Genomic DNA, 19605 nt, shown 5'->3' on the forward strand with positions numbered 1-19605 from the left:
AGTTTAATGACAACATAACAATAAATCTAATATTACCGAATAGTTTCATGCCTTTTACACTAATGCACGGTAATAGGAACCATATATATTGAAAAGGGTCCATTCACCGTGCATTTGGGTTTCGACTGAAACAAAATAAAAAAATCTAATTTGCATAGAATCTTATTGCTCATACGATGAAATACATCTTACTAATAGTATCCACAGTGAAAACTTGTTGAAATTTTAAAAATTTCATACTCTATCGTTAAAATGAAAAAATGTGATTTTTTGACGTTTCTACTTAGAGTGTTGCAAAATATCATTATAAAACAGAATTCACATGATTTTGACTACATAAACTAGGTTTTTCAAAATGCTTTGTGACAAAAACTACTTCATTTCATCAGTTTTATCTTATTTTGCTGACAAAAGAATAATTTGTGAAAATTGTATGAATATTCTGTAGGAATTTGTATATATGCACGGTGAATGGAGGCCGCACGGTGACTGGTGACTTAACGGTACTTTCGTGGAACATATTTTGAAAGAATGTATCCCGCTAGAAACTTTATAGGTACATTCTTCTTTTTAATGTAGGCATTATTGAAGAAATATCATTTTCGAGAGTTTTGATGAAATGCTGGGTGAACATAAAATTTAGTTTTTTTTGAAAAATCTGAAAACACGTTTAAATAATTTTATGTGAAAAAATGCAGACAGTTCTTGGAGAACTTCTCTGAGATATCGCTTAGAACATGTTCCCATTTGAATACTGTTTACCCAAGCAACCAAAAGTACGGATAGAATGGCATGTTTTGGCTTAATCAGCTATTTGAAAGACTATGAACAACCTTCTATGCAGCTCACTTTTTGACTAATTAACCGAACTTTAGTTCACAAAAGGTTCGCTTATGCCACTGAAAAGAACGTTGTTCAGCCAAAAAATAAACTGCGATAAACTGACAAAAAAAAATACAAATAGCCAACTTTCGTGACAGCCCATTGCTAGTTTTGTTGGTAGAGGATAATTGGCGTTTTTTTTCAGTTGTATATATTTGTTCTGATACTTACGTCGAGACTCGAACTCGAGTTCCTTGCACTGAAACCGGAGTGCATACCACGGCTGTATGTACGTGTAGTGGAATACCACATTCTTTTACTCGATATGGTGATTTTATGAATCGAGGGTAAATCTATTCCCATAGGAACTTATTCTGAACTTGAAGCTCTCTTAAGAGTTCACTTTAAACTAAACCGAACTTAAAAGTTTGAAAAAGTTCACGAGGAGCTGTTTGTGAACTTCATAGTTTGACATTTCTCAGTCTGTTTTGATTCCCAGTGATGTTATAAATCTTCCTATTTACTAATTCGATTACAAATAAAACAAGTGGCAGTGGAAAAGCATATTCAAATACTAAATAGAGAGCCTAATGTATATTTGAAGGCTAAGTACACATTGATTAATATATTAGAAAGTGAATATCAGTGGAAGAGTAGTATTTTTTCGGTGAATATGTCGAACTTTTGGTGGGGCAGCTCTACAAAATCCTCAGCCGAACGAAAAAGCATCCACATCGAGTAATCTGAATTAAATAATCCAAAGCAGGTACGTTTGATTGAATTATTTACCAAAAGTGATAATGCATCCAGAACTGGCTTGAGTTGAACAACACGCCGCTGTTTCTGGCACCGTGCTGCAAATAAGGTATGGTTGTTGCACATAGTTGTTATCTAGAATATACACAATGTTATTTCCAGACAGTTGCGATCAAGAAGTCGGGAAATGATGAAATTTTTCCATGAGCATTGAATAATAGTAGAATGGAAGACTAGCGAATGCTACAAACCTATTTATCAACAAGTTTTATGAATTTTACCTCATGTTACAAAGAAGTTCATGATAAGTTTGGTTTGTACTTTCAACGAACTTTGTTTTGGAAGTTCGGTTGAAGTTCTGTTTAAATTAATCAGAACTTTCTGGTTTCTTTAATTATAATTGGTACTTCTTGGAGAATCAAGTTTCCTCGACATACTTGTTAATCAGCAATAAAGTTCCACGGAACCAAGTCGAAACTTAATGTGAACTTCTGAGTACGATTATTAAGTAATATCTGAACTTTTGGTTGCTTGGGTAACTGCTTGTGGGAATCTTGTGGAATATTAGAAGGAATGTTTAGAGTAATGCATGTAATGTTTGTTTGCAGGATGTCCGGAATAATTTTGGCTGCGAATTTTTCGCAATCCTTAAAGAATTTGTGAGAACTTTACTGGAATTTTTGTTGAAGGAATCTGAAGAGAAACTTTGGGATAAATCTAAAAGATAAAGTTGGAAAAACTGTTGGTGAACTATCTGAAGAATTTGTGGAAAAATCCTTGCTTGGTGATCTTGAAGAACATTTTGGTCTAGACACCTAGAATTTCTTATACTGTTTCTTGAAGAAATTCTTAGGAAATCCTATAAAAATTTTAAAAGAACAACTGGATGATACTTTTTACTAACAATTGGAATTTATATGTACTAAGGTACATTTCTTCGAAGGTTTCCCGGTAATGTTTTGGAGTTAATACTGGATGAAATTTTGGCGCGATTTATCTTATAGAATAAGATCCCTATATAATCTTCCAGTCGTGTACTATAAGGGTACTACTACTTAATGTGATCTTAAGACTTAAGTAGACTAGGACAAAATCACCTGACAGTGGGACCGCAGTCAATCGCAGCTTCAGACTTTCCCCAATCAAAAATTGTCACTTTGCCTATTTGAGGTTTAGCTTGAGCTTGATTGGCCGTCGGTGGTTGCTACTCCATTATCGTCAGATCAGCTGCACTGAGGAAAGGAACCACATCTGGTAACTAACAGACACCCTCAGTGTTTAAGCGCTGGTGATCTTCTATTTTTAGGCAACAATGGCGCCTGCCACGTCAGAATGCAGACCAATGAGGTGAAGGGTGAGGAATTGACATTGCGTTTGAAGCAGGCCCACAGTAGACCGGACATACCTCTGAATCTAGGCCAGTTCGTGCGGAAAGGTGTAGGGGTAAGGTAATTTATGGCAGAGAGACATAATTTTTGGTTAGCAGACTGCCTACCCGGGTAGAGGAGAATTGCAAAAGAATATCAAGACTTACCATTAAAATAGAATGTTTGAATAGCAAAATTTGTTCTTTGTTTGTTTGAAATAAGAGATAAAATAACAAAAATAATAACTAAGTTTATGTGGCATAAAAACTAAATAATATCATATTTTGCCATTGTAATAACAAAATAATAGCAAAAATATAGGCAACCGTAAAGAACAAAATATGTTATTATTTAGATATTAATAACAAAATAATAAATAAATGAGCTATTCACGAGTAGATCAAAATAATGGTAATTTTAGTACTTTGACTTTAATATCTAAATTTAGCATGATTGAAAAATAAACTGCAAAAAACATTTGCTTTTTAAATCTTAAATGAATATCATACAAATTGTAAAATGAGCTATTATGGCAAAATTTGATGTTGGTTTGTTCTCATGAATTATTTAAATAAAGTTTTCAAATATCAAAATAATGACATATTTTACTATGATGGCGATGTTTGTTATTCTTTAGATATTTAATGTTTTTTTTAATATTTTTGCACAAATAACATATTTTACCATGATAGTATACTGTGTTATTGATTAGTTATTACATGACTTTCAAGTATAACATACCAACGACAAATTTTGCTATGATTGTATGTTTTGCTATTGATGAGATATTTATGCCATATATTAATAACATAATAATGGTTAAACTAGATACACTCTTAAAAATAATGGAAATTACTGTGGACGTAATTCATAGTATGACTGAATATCACATGATGTAAATGATAAAACGACACAAAAATATGTCCTTGAAGATGTATTGAACAAAAAATGTAATTTTACACGTTAATGAACACGAAAGCGATGTCACTATGATCGGCATTTCCCGAATCAGACGCTATGGTATTTGAAATGTGACATAAATTCACGTCCTTCGGCTCGCTTCTTTTATGTGCATCCAAAAGACGTAAAACCACATGATTTTTTCGGAGTGTGTATGATTGCAAAATTTGTTCTTGTTTTACCATTATTTTGTTATTCACCTCTACCCGGGTATGGATCATGCGTAAGGAAAGGCGAGCTATAATGATGAACGAATGGAAGCGTAGAGCAACGCTTTTGTTGTCCGTCTCTAGCAAATGCTACGGACAAATGAACCAACTGTGATAGATTAAGAGTGGAAGATAGAAGCAAGTGAAAGATAAAACTACACATTACGAGGAAAGGAACGGGCCTGGGATTGAACCCATGACCTTCTGCTTATGAAGCAGATGCGATAGCCATCAGACCACCAACCCTGTGATAGATGTGCTTGCTAGGAAAAAAATAATTATCAAAAATAGGTAAATTAGATAGAAGTTAATATATTCGACAGCCCAAAGCATAGCGTATTGTATTGCTTGCCACAGGATATTCTTCTTCTTCTTGGTATTAACGTCCCCACTGGTACAGAGCCGGCTACTCTGCGTAGTGTTCTGAGAGCATTTCCACAGTTATTAACTGAGAGCTTCCTTTGCCTAAATTGCCATTTTTGCATTCGTATATCGTGTGGCAGGTAATAATATACTTTATGTCCAGGGAAGTCAAGGAAATTTCCATTACGAAAAGATCCTGAACCGACCAGGAATTAAACCCAGACACCTTCAGCATGGCTTTGCTTTGTAGCCGCGGACTCTAACCACTCGGCTAAGGAAAGCCCCTTAGCCCACAGGATATACGAATGCAAATCCGTCAGTTGACAAAAATGTCCCCCAGTCAACAACTGTAACAAGACACAACTGTAAGATTACTGAGCTGATGAACACGCTTTGTCTCAATTAAAAGAGATAGAAGCCAAATGAAAGAAGTAGAAGAATGAGTGAAAAGCTTCTAGTAAACGCTTTGAATGTTTCATTACAAGCCGTGTATAATTCCATAAATATATGCATCAGGTATCTGTACAAAAAGAAACTACAACAGAGGTGACAATATTTAATCATCAGGACATCCAATTAACAGAATATTCCATTCTGTTCAATTTCCAGCAAAATCGTAATGTGATATAGATATTAGAGCTTCGGATGAACTCAATTTGCAATTATTGAAAACAGACAACATCTCATATCATTTTTCCTATTTGTGGATCTACGTTCCTGTTGACTGTAATATATTGTACATTGTAAGGAATATGATTTATTTTGCTCAAGAAGAATGAATATTTGACGCTTTTACGGGGCTCTCTATCAATAAAACCGCAAGTGTGCCGTAAAACTCTTCGAGTGCCATTAAGGCGGCGTGCTTCAAACCGGAGCGGAAGTATGTCACACTGTAGAGGACCTACTTCCACCGCATTAGACTTTCGAAGCGCTGCTCTGTATCATGTTATAGACTGAACGTGGTTGCTTTTCAAGGACTTTCAACATCCTTCCTGTCGCATCTCCCGACATCCCTGTCGTCACCACACGGCTGCCCTCTCCAAATGCGATCTGTATTCATAAAGTTGTGACGAAAATAGTATAAGCAAATGGAAAGTCAAAAGTGGAGGTTACCCACAAGAACCCAATCCACACGGTGAACTGAAGCGAGAAAACGACTACGATGAGGATGACGGATGTTCCCTGTTTGCGATTTTAATTGATGAGAAACCCCTCGAGTAATGCAATTTGGTGCTTTTCCGCCGCACCCCACAGCAGTGTCGGTTCTCGCATTCTCTCACACAGCTACCACCCGCCTGCTAGAAGTTAGTAGTGCTGCTGTTGTCAATATTTAGCATTTGCTAACCGGAGGGAGAATATATTCTGGATGGGAAATAGCCTGATGAGAGGGGTTGGTAAATGTACGGACGAGGAGGGGACAAAAACTGCCTCTCTATACGTGGGTGCACAGCAGGGCCGGTTCGGCTTTACAGTCTACAATTTTTATGAGGAAACTATGACAAAAGGTCGGAGGGGAGAAAAGCTACAAAGTTCGAAATTCTTTTTTTGTAAGAAAACAGGATTTCCCAGCGCGCAAAAAAAAAGTTCGACCTTTTGCTGTTTCTATCTTTTGTTATTCGGACATTTTTTTTATGTTTAAAAAATCTCTATAATCTCCAGTTTTATGATTTAAATAATGTATCATCTGATTAAAATACAATTTAGTACATAATGAATTGAATTCAAAGATGTCGGTTTAATAAATTATGAAACAAATCGTTTTTAGGGGAACTGAAGAAATATAGCCCCAAAACCATATGCTGAACGGCAGTCGATCATTTAGATCAATATCGTGTTCCTAAACTATCGCATATCGTTTGGAAGTGTTTGGAATTGGTGATATAAGAATTATTCACTATATTTTGCATAAAGCATAACCATTCATTTTGTACAAACCTCACTAGAACTTATTTCTCCAAGGTATATTGAATTCGGAGATTCAGGAAATCAGAGATTCAGAGTTTCAGAGATTCAGTGATTCAGACATTCAGACATTTAAAGTTTCAGAAATTCAGAGATTTAGTAATTCACAGATTCAGAGATTTAGTGATTCAGAGATACAGAGATTCAGAGATTCAGGAAGTCAGAGATTCAGAGATTCGTAAATTTAGAAATTCAGAGATTCATTAAGTTAGAGATTCAGTTATTCAGATGTTCAGAAATTCAGATATTCAGGAAGTCAGCTTCAGAGCTTTAGATATTAAGATATTCAGAGGTACAGTGATTCGAAAATTCAGGAAGTCAGAGATTCTTAGATTCAGAAATTTAGAGATTCAGAGATTCAGGAAGCCAGAGATTCAGAGATACAGAGATTCAGTGATTCAAAGATTCAGAAACTCAGAGATTCAGAGATTCAGCTTTTCCAGGGAATCAGGGCAATTCGGGCACCCAGAGTTGTCCCACGATCACTAAATTAAATACTAAATCATCACCATTCGATTCCTGGAAAATAAATCCTCTCGAACGAGATATAAAATTTTTCTTTTTAAAAGACACTACGCGTTAATGCTTCCAGTGGGCTGTTTGCCCTTTGAAGGAAGCACCACACTAGACAACGGACTAGCATGCAACGCCCAGTGGCACAGTCGGAAAACATTCCTCTCGAAAAGTTTTTGGCCTGAGGCGGGAATCGAACCCACACTCCTTAGCACAATGCGGCTAAATGTCTCGGTGACACTAACCGCACGGCTACGAAGCCCACAAACTTATTTTTACTATTCCTATTGTGAAAATTATCAATTTTTTCCACTTTTGGGTTTGGATTCCCCCAAATGTGGAATGCTTTATATATGTTAATGATTTAGTTTCTACTTTGGTACAATATGCTTCTTAAAAATGTTTTACTTTTCTCAAAATATCAGCGATCGAAAAAAAAAATCAAATCTTTCCTCTACTATCAAAGGTAACATTTTTTGAGTTTTCAAACTCATCTGATTCGAAGTTTTTTTTTATTTTTTTTATTTTTTTTTTCACGTGGATCTGGATACATATTATTTAAAGCAATTCTTTATTTATAATAGTCTTAATTATGTCGTTATTTATCAAATCGATGAGGATTTGAAAAATAAGGTAGAGATACATGCTTCTACATTTGTAGCTTTGTTCCATTTTCACCTTAACTCTCTCTCTCTTTATTGCTCCATTTTAGATAAAAAAAAATGGAATTAGATGACCCTGTCTGAAGAAAAAATATAAAAAAGAAGGTCATCCCAGAGAATTTAAACAAATTATTTTTCAATAATTATCTGAAGAAATTTTTGCAGATATCTTATAAAAAATGTTGGATGATATCGCTAGAAGTTTTTGCTTTGTTATAATTCTTGAAGTATCTACTGAGTCAATTCCTAAAACATTTTGATGGGATTTTTTAAGGATTTTCTGGAGAAATATCAGGAAAACTTGCTTAAATAGCTCATGAAAAATTTGTGAAGGAACATTTAGGGAAATACGATGAATTGGATAAATTCTTAAATATATCTCTCGAGTTAAGGTACGAGGGGATGCGTGAATACAGAAAATGATTTATTTATTTATTTATTTCGTCAATCAATTGTAGACTATATGTTTGCTTAATACTATGTTGTATTATATCTCAGGGAATTAAAATATTGCCTAAGCTTCGTTCGCGACATGGTCAAATCAATTTCTGTGTAATGCTGGTTATAAAGAGACATCATTTGATTTATTGGGCCGAATTTGGCATAATTAGTTCGATGATTGTTCGATGTGAACAAATTCCGATTCCTCAACTGTCTGGCGGGCGTGTAGAAATTCAAACTAGATAAGAGATTGGTGGAATCAATACGATGCGATACTATATCATTGACAAATGAAATCATGGCTAATTCGCGACGCTCCCTTAAAGTCTGGATGTCAATAAGCATGCATCGAGCCTCGTATGATGGCAGTGGAAACGTTGTCCAGCCTAATTTGCGTAAGGCATATAAAAGAAATTGCTTCTGTACTGATTCGATTCTATCCTCATGTGTTTTCATATGTGGGGACCACACAATACTACAATATTCTAAAACTGATCTTACATAAGCAATGTACAAGGTTTTAATCGTATATGGGTCCCGAAAATTGGAGCTAAAACGCTTAATAAAGCTTAGCATATTGGTTGCTTTATGGACAATAGTTTTATAATGGTCAGTAAATGTAAGTTTAGAATCTAATATAACACCTAAATCTCTAATCTTATCGCACCTTTGAACATCTTGATTTTCTAAAGAGACAGTAATCTGTGGTGTATTACGTTTTCTGCTATATGTGATTAGATTACATTTTTTGACGTTTAATTTAAGTAAACTTTTACTACACCATTTATCAAATATACTTATTTCATTCAGATAAATGTCGCTCTCTTTTTTGCTATTGATTTCCATAAAAAGTTTCATATCGTCAGCATAAATAAGAATTTTAACATGTTTTATCACATATGAAATATCATTAACAAACAATATGAATAACAATGGGCCTAAATGTGAACCTTGGGGAACTCCTGATGTAACATGAACAGTTTTAGATAGTTTTCCCTCAAATCTTACTATTTGTTGGCGATCTGTTAAATATGATTCAATCCAGTTGAGGAGTCTCATTGCAATTCCCATTTTATTTAGCTTGAAAATCAACATAGGAATATCTAATCTGTCAAATGCTTTACTAAAGTCGGTGTAAAGTGATTCGACGTGGTTACCTCTATCCATTGCATTTAAAGTGTAATTTACAAATTCCAAAAGGTTTGTTGTAGTAGAACGACCTTTAAAGAAACCATGTTGAGCATTAGTTATTCTATGTTTTATTTGGCTAAATACTTTTTTATTAATGATTGATTCAAATAGTTTTGGAATGGATGAAATAATAGCAATTCCACGATAATTTCGAATATCAGATTTTTTACCAGACTTGTAAATGGGTATAAGAAATGACCTTTTCCATTCTTTTGGAAATCTGCCCTTTTCAAGTGACATGTTGAACAGCCAGAATAATGGTGCTGTAAATTCATTGGCTAAGTTTTTCAGTAAAGCAGGTGGGATTCCGTCAGGCCCTGATCCTTTGGAGGAATCTAAATTCTTCAGTCCTGTTAAAATGTCTTGTACCTGTATTTGACTAACGCCTACATCGGTTGTAAAATCAGGAAAACTAGAAAAGTGCTCAAAATCACGGTCATTATCCGAGAAGTTTGTATAAGTCTCTTGGAAAAAATCAGCAAAGAGATTGCAAATGTCATCTTTATTATCTGCTACTTTATCATCCAATGTCATTTTAGATGGAAAGTTGTTAGACTTCATCTTAGTTTTAACATAATTGAAGAAATTCCTAGGGCAAGATTTTAAATCATTTTCAATTTTTGTGTTGTACTCTTCAAGTGCAGTGGATATGACTTGATTAAGGATTTAAGATAACTTAAGCTTGTTGTATAACTAATGTGAAACACGTAAATTGAACTTTTTTCAATGATTAATCCGTATCCGACCGGGTATCGATTTTTTTTTAACTGGTATTGTGAACGTTCAATTCAACTGATTTACATGCAGTTTTCACTAAATGCAATTCAAAGGCTTCTAGTTTCATATGCTGGCACAAGTTGACCAATTTATTTCCGATGGCCGGAGTTATGTCGGTGTCCTCCTGGGTCAGGTCGGGTAAAAGTATAGCTCTGTGGGTCAATTGTCAGTATACGTCCTTTTTACGTATATTCCGGAACTTCCGGAGGACCAAGAAATGGCCATTCGAGATCATACCGAAGCAACGATGGTATACTTATTTGAAGCTCATCACTGCAAGTCGTTTGAAAAAATCCCATCTGTCTAGGTCAACTTTCAGGATATGTCCACTTTTACGGATGTTCCAGATCTTTCGAAGGACCAAGAAATGGTCATTCGAGATCATAATGAAACAAAGATGTAATGGTATTTAAAGCTCATCACTTATTCAAACGATGAAATCCCAGCTCTCTAGGTCTATTTTTAGAATACGTCCTTTTTACGGATGTTCCGGATCTTCTGGAGAACCAATCACGGAGTAGCAACCATTGACATACAGTCAGTCTATGCTATTTTATAGGCTACGGCTTTCAGAATTATTAAAAACGGATTTCAAGTTTTTATCCTACGTATCGAAAGTGTCCAAAATATTGGAATGTATTTAAAAAGAGATGCAAACAGATACAAAAAGGGCAATATACCTGGACTTTCCAATGAAAAGACGAGAATTGGAATATTTTTCAAAAAGCAGAGCTGGTAGCGAGTTACTTTTAGTGATTTATTCACTTTTTCTAACTGGTCCCCGTTTGCAAAAAAAAGTCATTTTCTCAGAAAAATGGTCACTAAAGTAACTATTTTTGTGATCTGATGAATTTAATGGTGGGTCAAGCCGCAAAACAGATATAAGTAAGGTATCGTGGGGTAAGTGGATACAGAAAAATTATCCTTTTTATACATATAAATTATACAAAAGTTTTGTAGAATTATTCCTAACGATATTTTCGAAAGACACACGTAGTTTAAAAATATAACTTACATTTAGTTTTGTTCAACAAACTGAAATCTTTTTATTTTATTTAAGAATATATTTCTATCATCTGTTTAGAAAAAAAGAATTGGTCAAACAACGTTCGATAATATGCTTTCCATTGAAGAATTTGTAAATTTTGCTCTGTTTCATTTCAGTTTAGAAAAACCACGAAAAGTTTTGTTTTAATTTGGAAATTTCATTTTTTTAATATTTTTTCAAACCAGAAACATTTAAAAAACTTTTAGGTGGATTACTTTCAATTTTCTCTGGTCAATTTGACAAATTTAAGCTTGGAAAGAATAAAACTAAAAGGAAAACAACATTTGAGGATATTGAAACCTATTCAAATTTGCGCAAGCACTTACCCACTGTTGAAAAAACTAATAGTGTTGGATTTTAGGCAGATATACAATGGATTTTTATTGACAGAAAACAAGTTTGATTGTGTTTGTGCGCGTGTAGTACCAGTTTTGCAGTAGTATTAGGACGTGAGAATATAACCTAAATCGACGCAATGGTGTGAAAACATTCAAAATATTCAAGTATTTATGATTAATATGGACAAAGGATCAACTTACTCTACTGGTACGCTTCCCCCACTGTGCATTATTATACATACCAATATAGTGTAATTTGGAAATCAAAGATTCAAGAAAGATAGAAATTCTTCTAGCTAACTTCGTAGAAGAATTCAGGTGAATAATTAATAGATATTTCCAAAGGGGGTAAAAAAAAACGATTCTGGCAGAACTTGGGGAGCGAACTTCGGTTGAATTTTCTGGCCAAATTATTTGAATAAATTTTGGGCAAAACCAGGACCAATATCTCAAAAACCTGCTGAATAAATTATTAGTTGCTTTACTTAATTACTCTTGTTCGAACTGCAATTCCTACCAGTTCCGATCAATAACGGCGCCGGCAACGTCCTTGCAGTCAGGTGGGATTGGGGAAAGATTTATTTATTTATTTATCTTTATTAGAGAGATTTTCAGCCAGAGGCTGGTTCATCTCTGCTTGGGGAAAGAATGTTAGTGAGTAACCTTTGCGTCCCACCGTTGTAACGATTAAATGTGCAGTCATACATATTTTAAAGATTAGAAATAGAAGCATGAAAAGAGCTCACCAATTGATCCGTCATCATTGTCTGAGCAGCCACAATCCACTTTCAGCTGCACTCGTTTGCTCGGCTATATAAAAGCACTCAGAAAAAATAGGCGCGCGACCCGAGAGGGAAAAAAAAACTGACAACTGCTCGGGCTTTCTCGACACACTGCCATTTTATCTAACTGGTCACCATTTGCAACAAAAAATCACTTTATTCAGAAAAATTGTTACTAAAGTGACTATTTTCCTGATCTGATGATAATAAAATTTAATGCTGGGTCAAACAGCAAGACAGATATTTGTTATTATAAATACCAATATAGTTTAATTTGGAAATCAACAATTCAAGAAAGATAGAGATTCCTGACTAACTTCGTAGAAGAATTCAGGTGAATATTTTGTAGATATTTCCAAAGGGGGTAAAAAAACGATTCTGACAGAACTTAGGGAGCAAACTTCGGGTGAGTTTTCTGGCCAAAATATTTGAATAAATTTTGGGGGAAAAACCAGGACCAATATCTCATAAACCTGCTGAATAAATTACTAGTGATCTTTTAGCATTCATCTCAAACCAACCTCCTGAAAGAACATCATTCAAACTCCTCCGGGAGGTCATACAGAGACGGTTAGGAATAACAACCAAGACATTCAAAGAGTTTGTCAGAAACTCGTCCAGGCCTCAAAAAACGAGTATTTTTTTTTTACTAGATTTTTTTTTCTAGTTACATACAAAATTCTACAAATAAGCTATACATGTTTTCATTGGTTAATCCATTGTATTGTTTTTTTCCTCTAATTTATTCAACTATTTCTATACAAAAATACGTTTCTAATAAATCTAATAAATAGAGATTTCTTTAACAGGACGATTTTAAAAGTTTACTGTTTGTTTTATAATCTAATGCTAAGTATACTGTTTCGCTTAAGAAAAGTAAAGAAATACCTTAACCAGGGCCGTATATTTTCATTTCATTGAAAGCATTTTCAGTCCCCAACTGACTGACTCAAGCTTGCCTTTCAATTGAAACTCTACTGTTTCGTTTCAATCCGACGAACCTTTCCTTTCATCGCAGCAAGCGTAGTCTCTCATCTCTTTCGTGCTGCTTGTGAGTCGCGCGTCATAAATCGGAGCCTCACCGCAGCGAGCTGGTCTTTCGATTGGTAGTCCCTATCTTTAGGAGAAGATTAATTCAAATGAACGATGTGGTGGCCCGCATAGTTTCTTTATCTTAATTAATTACTCAACAAGTTACGTAATTACACTGCAGGAAATAGATAAAATGCAATTTGAAACATTTTGATAGATTTCAATGAAATTAAATGAAACGAAATTCTTACTCTTTTATTTCACCTTTCTTGTTCGTTGCTTTCAATTCGGATAACGAAACGAATGAGTGTGGAACGAAGAACGAAACGACGCAGTTGTTCGTCACCATTGAGACGACTCAACCAAGCCTTCGTGTTTCACAAAAAGCTTTCGAAAATGCACAGCCCTGACCTTAACTGAATTGGTCAAGGAATTTTCTACAGAGATCTTCTTTTGAAATGACATTTCTTTTGAATTGAACTGCAAACTGCGATCAAAGGAAAGTTCAGAGTCGTAGAACAGATAAAACGTAAGGTTACGAGTCGTCTCTGAATGGTATTATTGTTTTCAATAATTCATTTATTTTCATATTACTTGTGCACAATATTCATCTAATTTGGTTTGTAAGAAGCAGTGCTGGGAACGGTAATAGTAGTAGGCTTGAATTTCGCGAAAATTACGTGGCTCTCTCACTACAGTAGTTTAAAATCGTGAATCTCATCAAATAGCCTATATTGGGTACATGATTTTCTCTAAATCAGTAGCGTCATTGACGGCTCTAAATGCGGGAAATGCAGCGGGAAATAAAACATTTTTCTATAGTAATTTTGGGTTGCCCTTAGCAACGGGTGTTTTGCAATTTTCAAGGCTTTTTGCCTACAGCAGCGATGGGCGTGAGTTTCACTGGCTTCGCTGACTGTGATTGGCTTCATTTGTCTACTGTAGAATGAATTTCAGATTTTTTCCCAACCCTGGTAAGAAGTTACTGTTTACGTAGAAAAAAAAGTTTAAAATTACAGAAATTCGATTTTTTTTTAAATAAATCCGTTACAAAGTTATCTGCAATCGAAAGTTTCCGTCGATTTATTTCACAGATTTGTTTAAAATGCTTCAAGTAATTCGTTTTGTACCTCTACTTCAAAATCTTCTATGAATTTTAACCAGTAAGTTCCTCATTTTGCTAAAGCTCAATCACGAGTTTGCTTTCCGGTGCTCATGTATTTAATAAACTACAAGTTTTCTTCCGATTGAAAATTTAAAATAGTAACCCAAGCAAATATTCGTCTCGTAAAGAAAAAGAGGAGAACGGACAGAAAACTGTTAAGAAATATTCCAGATTCAAAGTTCTCTACACGAAGGACGATGAGTACTTCCTACTAAATCAAAAATAGCAGCTGAAAACAGTCACAGGGCCAAATAATTAGCTAAAAAGTAAATCGATGAAGTGAAATTGACCACTGCAGTTACGCCATTATGATACTGAACGCGAGATCTGTGTAATTTCGATTGTTCTGATCAATCAGCAGCAACTGCTAATTGTATTATCATCAATGATAAAGAGGAAAATAATCATCATCGTTCTAATCAACAGTTTTTTGCGTCAAAATGATGCAAAGCTAATGAAAGTCTTAACACAAAAAAATCTTAGATTTAGACGTTACGTAATTTTAGCTTTAATCATGCAAAGCCATTTCTCATGTATTATTCAATGATAAAACTTACAAACACATGTATTATATCCAAAATCGCTAGTAAAATCGTTAATATTGAACACGAAACGTCTTCTTTTAAAGAATGTTGCATGCAAAACGGCTCGGTTTACATGATTTTCACGCTGAAAATTCAATCATAAATAATGCACATCACAAATCAAGAAACGTCTTGCACAGTTAAGAAACAAAAATTTTGAAAATAAAATTTCTCAATTGGACTCTGGCTCTAAGCCCTTTTGGAAATTATCTAAAATTTTGAAAAAATCTCAGAAGCCAATACCGGCATTGAAAGAGGAAAACAAATTATTACTAACTAATTGCGAAAAAAACTCAAAAACTTGCTATGCAGTTTGAAAGTGTACACTATTTTCATTTAGGACTTACTAGTCCAATTGAAAATCAAGTTACTCAGGACTTCGAAAATATTCTCAATCAAGAGAACGTTTTCGAAAATGCCTGGGAGACAGATTTGGAATAAGTGAGAACTATTATTGAAAAAATCAAAAATATGAAAGCTCCTGGCGATGATGGAATTGTCTACATCCTCATCAAGAAACTTCCAGAAAGTAGCTTATCATTTTTAGTTGATATATTTAACAAATGTTTTCAATTAGCATATTTTCCTGACAAATGGAAAAATGCTAAGGTTGTTCCAATTTTAAAACCAGACAAAAATCCTGCAGAAGCTTCTAGCTATCGTCCGATCAGTTTGCTTTCCTCCATCAGTAAACTTTTTGAAAATGTCATTTTTGAACAGAATGATTACCCACATCAACGAAAATTCAATTTTTGTCAATGAACAGTTCGGATTCCGCCAAGAACATTCGACCACTCATAACTATTACATGTAATATGTTTACTTTCTATATGTTTAGGTTAAGTTAGGTTAAGTAAATTGAAAACGTGTTTTTTTTTCTCTTATAAGCAGGTGAAATCAACTCACTGTAAATATCTGAACTGCTACGCAAATGAAATGTAATATGTTTGTTAACAAAAATGGTTACCTCAGGGATGTCAAAAATCCTTGTTTGCGGATGACACAGGCCTCTCCGCCAAAGGACGAAGCCTGCGTGTCATCTGTAGTCGATTGCAAAAAAAAAAATGGATATTTTTTCTTCATACTTGCAAAAATGGAAGATTTCTCATAATGCTTCCAAAACTCAACTAATAATATTCCCACATAAACCAAAAGCTCTTTATTTGAAACCTTCAAGTAGACATGTTGTCACGATGAGAGGGGTTCCAATAAATTGGTCAGATGAAGTTAAGTATCTAGGGCTCATGCTGGATAAGAATTTAACTTTCAAAAATCACATTGAGGTCATTCAAACCAAATGTAATAAATATGTAAAATGTCTCTATCCCCTTATTAATAGAAAATCAAAACTTTGTCTTAAAAACAAGCTTTTGATATGATTGTACCCCGTTTGGCATAAAGTCGTTTGGCATAAAGTCATTTAGCATAATAGTCGTTTGGCATAATGACCGTTTGGCATAATTTCGAAATGCTATGAGACAGTTTACATTATTTATCGTTGAATATACAGTTATAACTCGTTTTACATCATTATCATAAATATTACGTGTCACGTAAATTTAAGATTTTTTTCCTGTGTATTGTTGCATCACACTTGATTTCTTTAATTCGATGATAAATTTTCATAAAGATTTCGTTAAATTTGAACGATCATTTTGTTTTTTCGTTCAAATTTAATCTAATGATTGAATGATTGATTTTTGAGTCTTAAGGCTAAGTAGCCCGTCACTCGTTTTGGCAGCCATGTTGACATAGCAGCTCGCAATTTCAAAAGTCCTCATAGGTCATATTGATCCGGAAAAGTATCACTATATGCGCTGACATGCAGAAAGTGTGCTGATACTTTTTCAGATGCATCAGTGCAATACCAACTGGTTTTCTTCAATTCGAAATTGTGGTATGATTTAGCAACAATCATCAACGTCACGTACAAATTTCAATGACGGCCTACTTCGTCTTAAGTGTTTAACTAGATTCTTGCACCAAAAATGAACATTTCAAAATCCTGCCGACCCTGATTTAGAATGGGGTGAAAAGTGCTTCCTCGATTCCCCCTCTCATCAACGCAATGGCGACGACTGCGGCGGCGATATGCTGGATGTTTCCATGGTCACAGTAGCCGCGCTCCGTCGACCACCGCTTGCTTTGACTTCTATATGTAGGAGCACGGTTATGCCACAGATAAACAGATGTAACACTTGGAACAAATTACATTAAAATCCATCGCCCAGTTTAAACAATGATCATCTGGTAAGCATGTCGCACATAATTGGCGATCAAAAGTGAGGCTAGGTTGCGAATGTTTTTCAAATTGAAATGCATATTTATGATTTCCTGCATATTTATGATTATTGCAAAAATCTAGTCAGATAAATGATTGTGGTGATTTTTTTTCCAAAGTTATCACTATACATTTTGATTAAGATTCACTAATCCCTATTCTAGAAGAGCGCCATCTACGCATTTTAGCTTTGCGTTAGATCACCAATACTGTTTTATGCAACAAGACCTGCACATGGCGGTAGTGTGAAACGTTTTTAAACATAGAAATTTGAAATGATCATTTCGTTCGATAGAAAATTTATCAGTGTCACGTTTGTTTGTTTATGGTTATGTTTTACGATAGTATGCCATGGTGATGACTACCGCACACAAGGCCGAAGCGCATAAACGGAAACCACCCTCAAAAATGTCATCTATTATGTACGGAAGAGTGCACAAACAGCCTACTGTTTGTTTAGTCCTGTTTTGCCCTTTTCTGAAGAAACCTGCGATACGGCACGACACATGTTCTTGTGGAAATCCGGAAATGTTTTGATAGCTCTACATCTTCAGTTGATGTTTGGAAGGATTTTACATCTATTAGGCTTTAAGGAGAACACTTTGTAACACTTACCGTACTTGTTAATACCATTCCGCTTGGTGTCGGAAGGTTTGTCCATGCCACCGAGCGGTTCCAACTCCATACTTTCGGCCATGGCCACCTTGTAGTCGTTCCGGCGCTTCATGGTGTGCTATGTTGGTTGGTTGTGTCTCGAAAATTGAAGATGGGGGGGGAACGAAAGTTTGTGCTCTCTTTTTTGTTATTTAAATCGATTTTAAGAAATATCTTCTTTGGGCCCACTTGTTGACGTTGATTGGTGTACCCACTTTAAAACCACTACCGTTTGCCTCTCCTATTTGCATATGTCTAGCCAGCTACGTGAGATAAAATTTGTGTTTGTGTATATATAAATTGTCGATATGATTCTAGAACAAGAAGGGAGAACGACAACAATATTGATTATAAGACCAGAACAAATTTCCGCTCGATTTTTCGGGTTACTTACATATAAGTGTATAATATTTGTTGAAGTAAAGATATCGGTTTTGATATGATGATTACGTTAAAAGATGCACAATAGTTGCCATTTGCGTTTGAGAAGCTTACTAGAAGTTACGAAGAGCTAAATATCTGCTGATGTTTCTTCCCTAAACATTTAAGATGCTGTTACGCACTGCTGGTAGAATAAGCGCTAGTAAAATGTACCTCGTGGCGGGGTGTGATGGTTGGTAGGATACCGCGATAATATGGTTATTATTTTTTGCAGAAGGGGACTTGAAATTCACGGCTTGCTATGTTGCTACGCTCGGTTGCTCGCCTGCTTTTCTTGGATTTCTATCGATGGAGGGTGACCAGTTAAAAGTTCTGAAGGCACATCAATTTCCTAGAGACGATGATGATGGTTCTACGTGGATACACTATTCCGAAAAGAGACAGAGACTTCTAGTTCACAAAATGATTGTAGTTTCTGCTACGCACTTGTTCCTACGTTCACTGATTGTTCGTCGTCGATTTATCGTTCTGCATTATGATTTTCACACCCAAAATGACACCATTGTCGCACAGCATCCAAGTAATCCAGTCTACTTCGATGCAGGATTCCCCCTACTGTGCGAAGTTGAACTTTGACTCCAAATCCAAGCCCTCCGTTTCCCCAACAAACATTCACAGCCTACCGAGATGACCGAACTGTGCCCAAACTGATAAGCCACGAACTGCTTCACCGACTCTTTCCAAATAGTCCACTAAACAACTATCAGGTGCTGCTACGTTTGATGTTTCCGTCTCCGGTGGGAGTTGGGAGTCCATTTTCTTCCCGATTGTGCGTGAGGGGCCGCCGCGTTTTCTTCACGCGACACTAAAAGGTCAGGTTTGTGCGGAAACTGATTTTCTTCACCTCACACTAAGTGCTGAGTGCTGCTGAGGCAGTGTCCTTTGATCCTTTGGGTACACACAACATGTGAACCGACGAAATGCTATGCTATGCTATGCTCTCGACTCCCGGACGCGATTGTGTGGAGGTATCGAAGAAAGCGAAAGCCACCCTTGCTGCTGTGTTTTCGGTTGGTCGGTATTGATTTTGTCCCGGAGGATATCAACAAATGGTGCGCAGGCGTCTTGGGTAGAGGTTTCGGAGCAAGGTTTGTTTCGCGGTACGGCGATTTTGAAGGTTTGAGTATCGGATCGTGGTGATTTTTATCAGAAGACGTGATTTTGAAGCATCTACAGTGTCTGGCAATTTTATTGCTACGACGCTGATAGAAGTTGTGTACTTGGAATCCATAATAATAGTTTTTTTTTTCTTACAGG

General features: G+C 35.5%; 1 protein-coding gene across 1 annotated transcript in view; it reads right to left on the reverse strand.

Moving 5' to 3' along the window:
• The window catches only part of LOC5565932 (endoplasmic reticulum aminopeptidase 2), a 66415-nt gene extending 47062 nt beyond the window's left edge, over nucleotides 1–19353 (reverse strand). The window contains exons 1-2 of the mRNA XM_021838217.1: nucleotides 18302–19353; nucleotides 17869–18221 (exon numbers count right to left, since the gene is read on the reverse strand). Coding sequence (XP_021693909.1) covers nucleotides 17869–17980 — 112 coding nt within the window. The 5' untranslated portion in view covers nucleotides 17981–18221; nucleotides 18302–19353. The remainder of the gene's footprint in view (nucleotides 1–17868; nucleotides 18222–18301) is intronic.
• Nucleotides 19354–19605: the final 252 nt, after the last annotated feature.

The sequence above is a fragment of the Aedes aegypti genome, chromosome 1 (assembly GCF_002204515.2).
Source record: "Aedes aegypti strain LVP_AGWG chromosome 1, AaegL5.0 Primary Assembly, whole genome shotgun sequence".
NCBI lineage: Eukaryota > Metazoa > Arthropoda > Insecta > Diptera > Culicidae > Aedes > Aedes aegypti.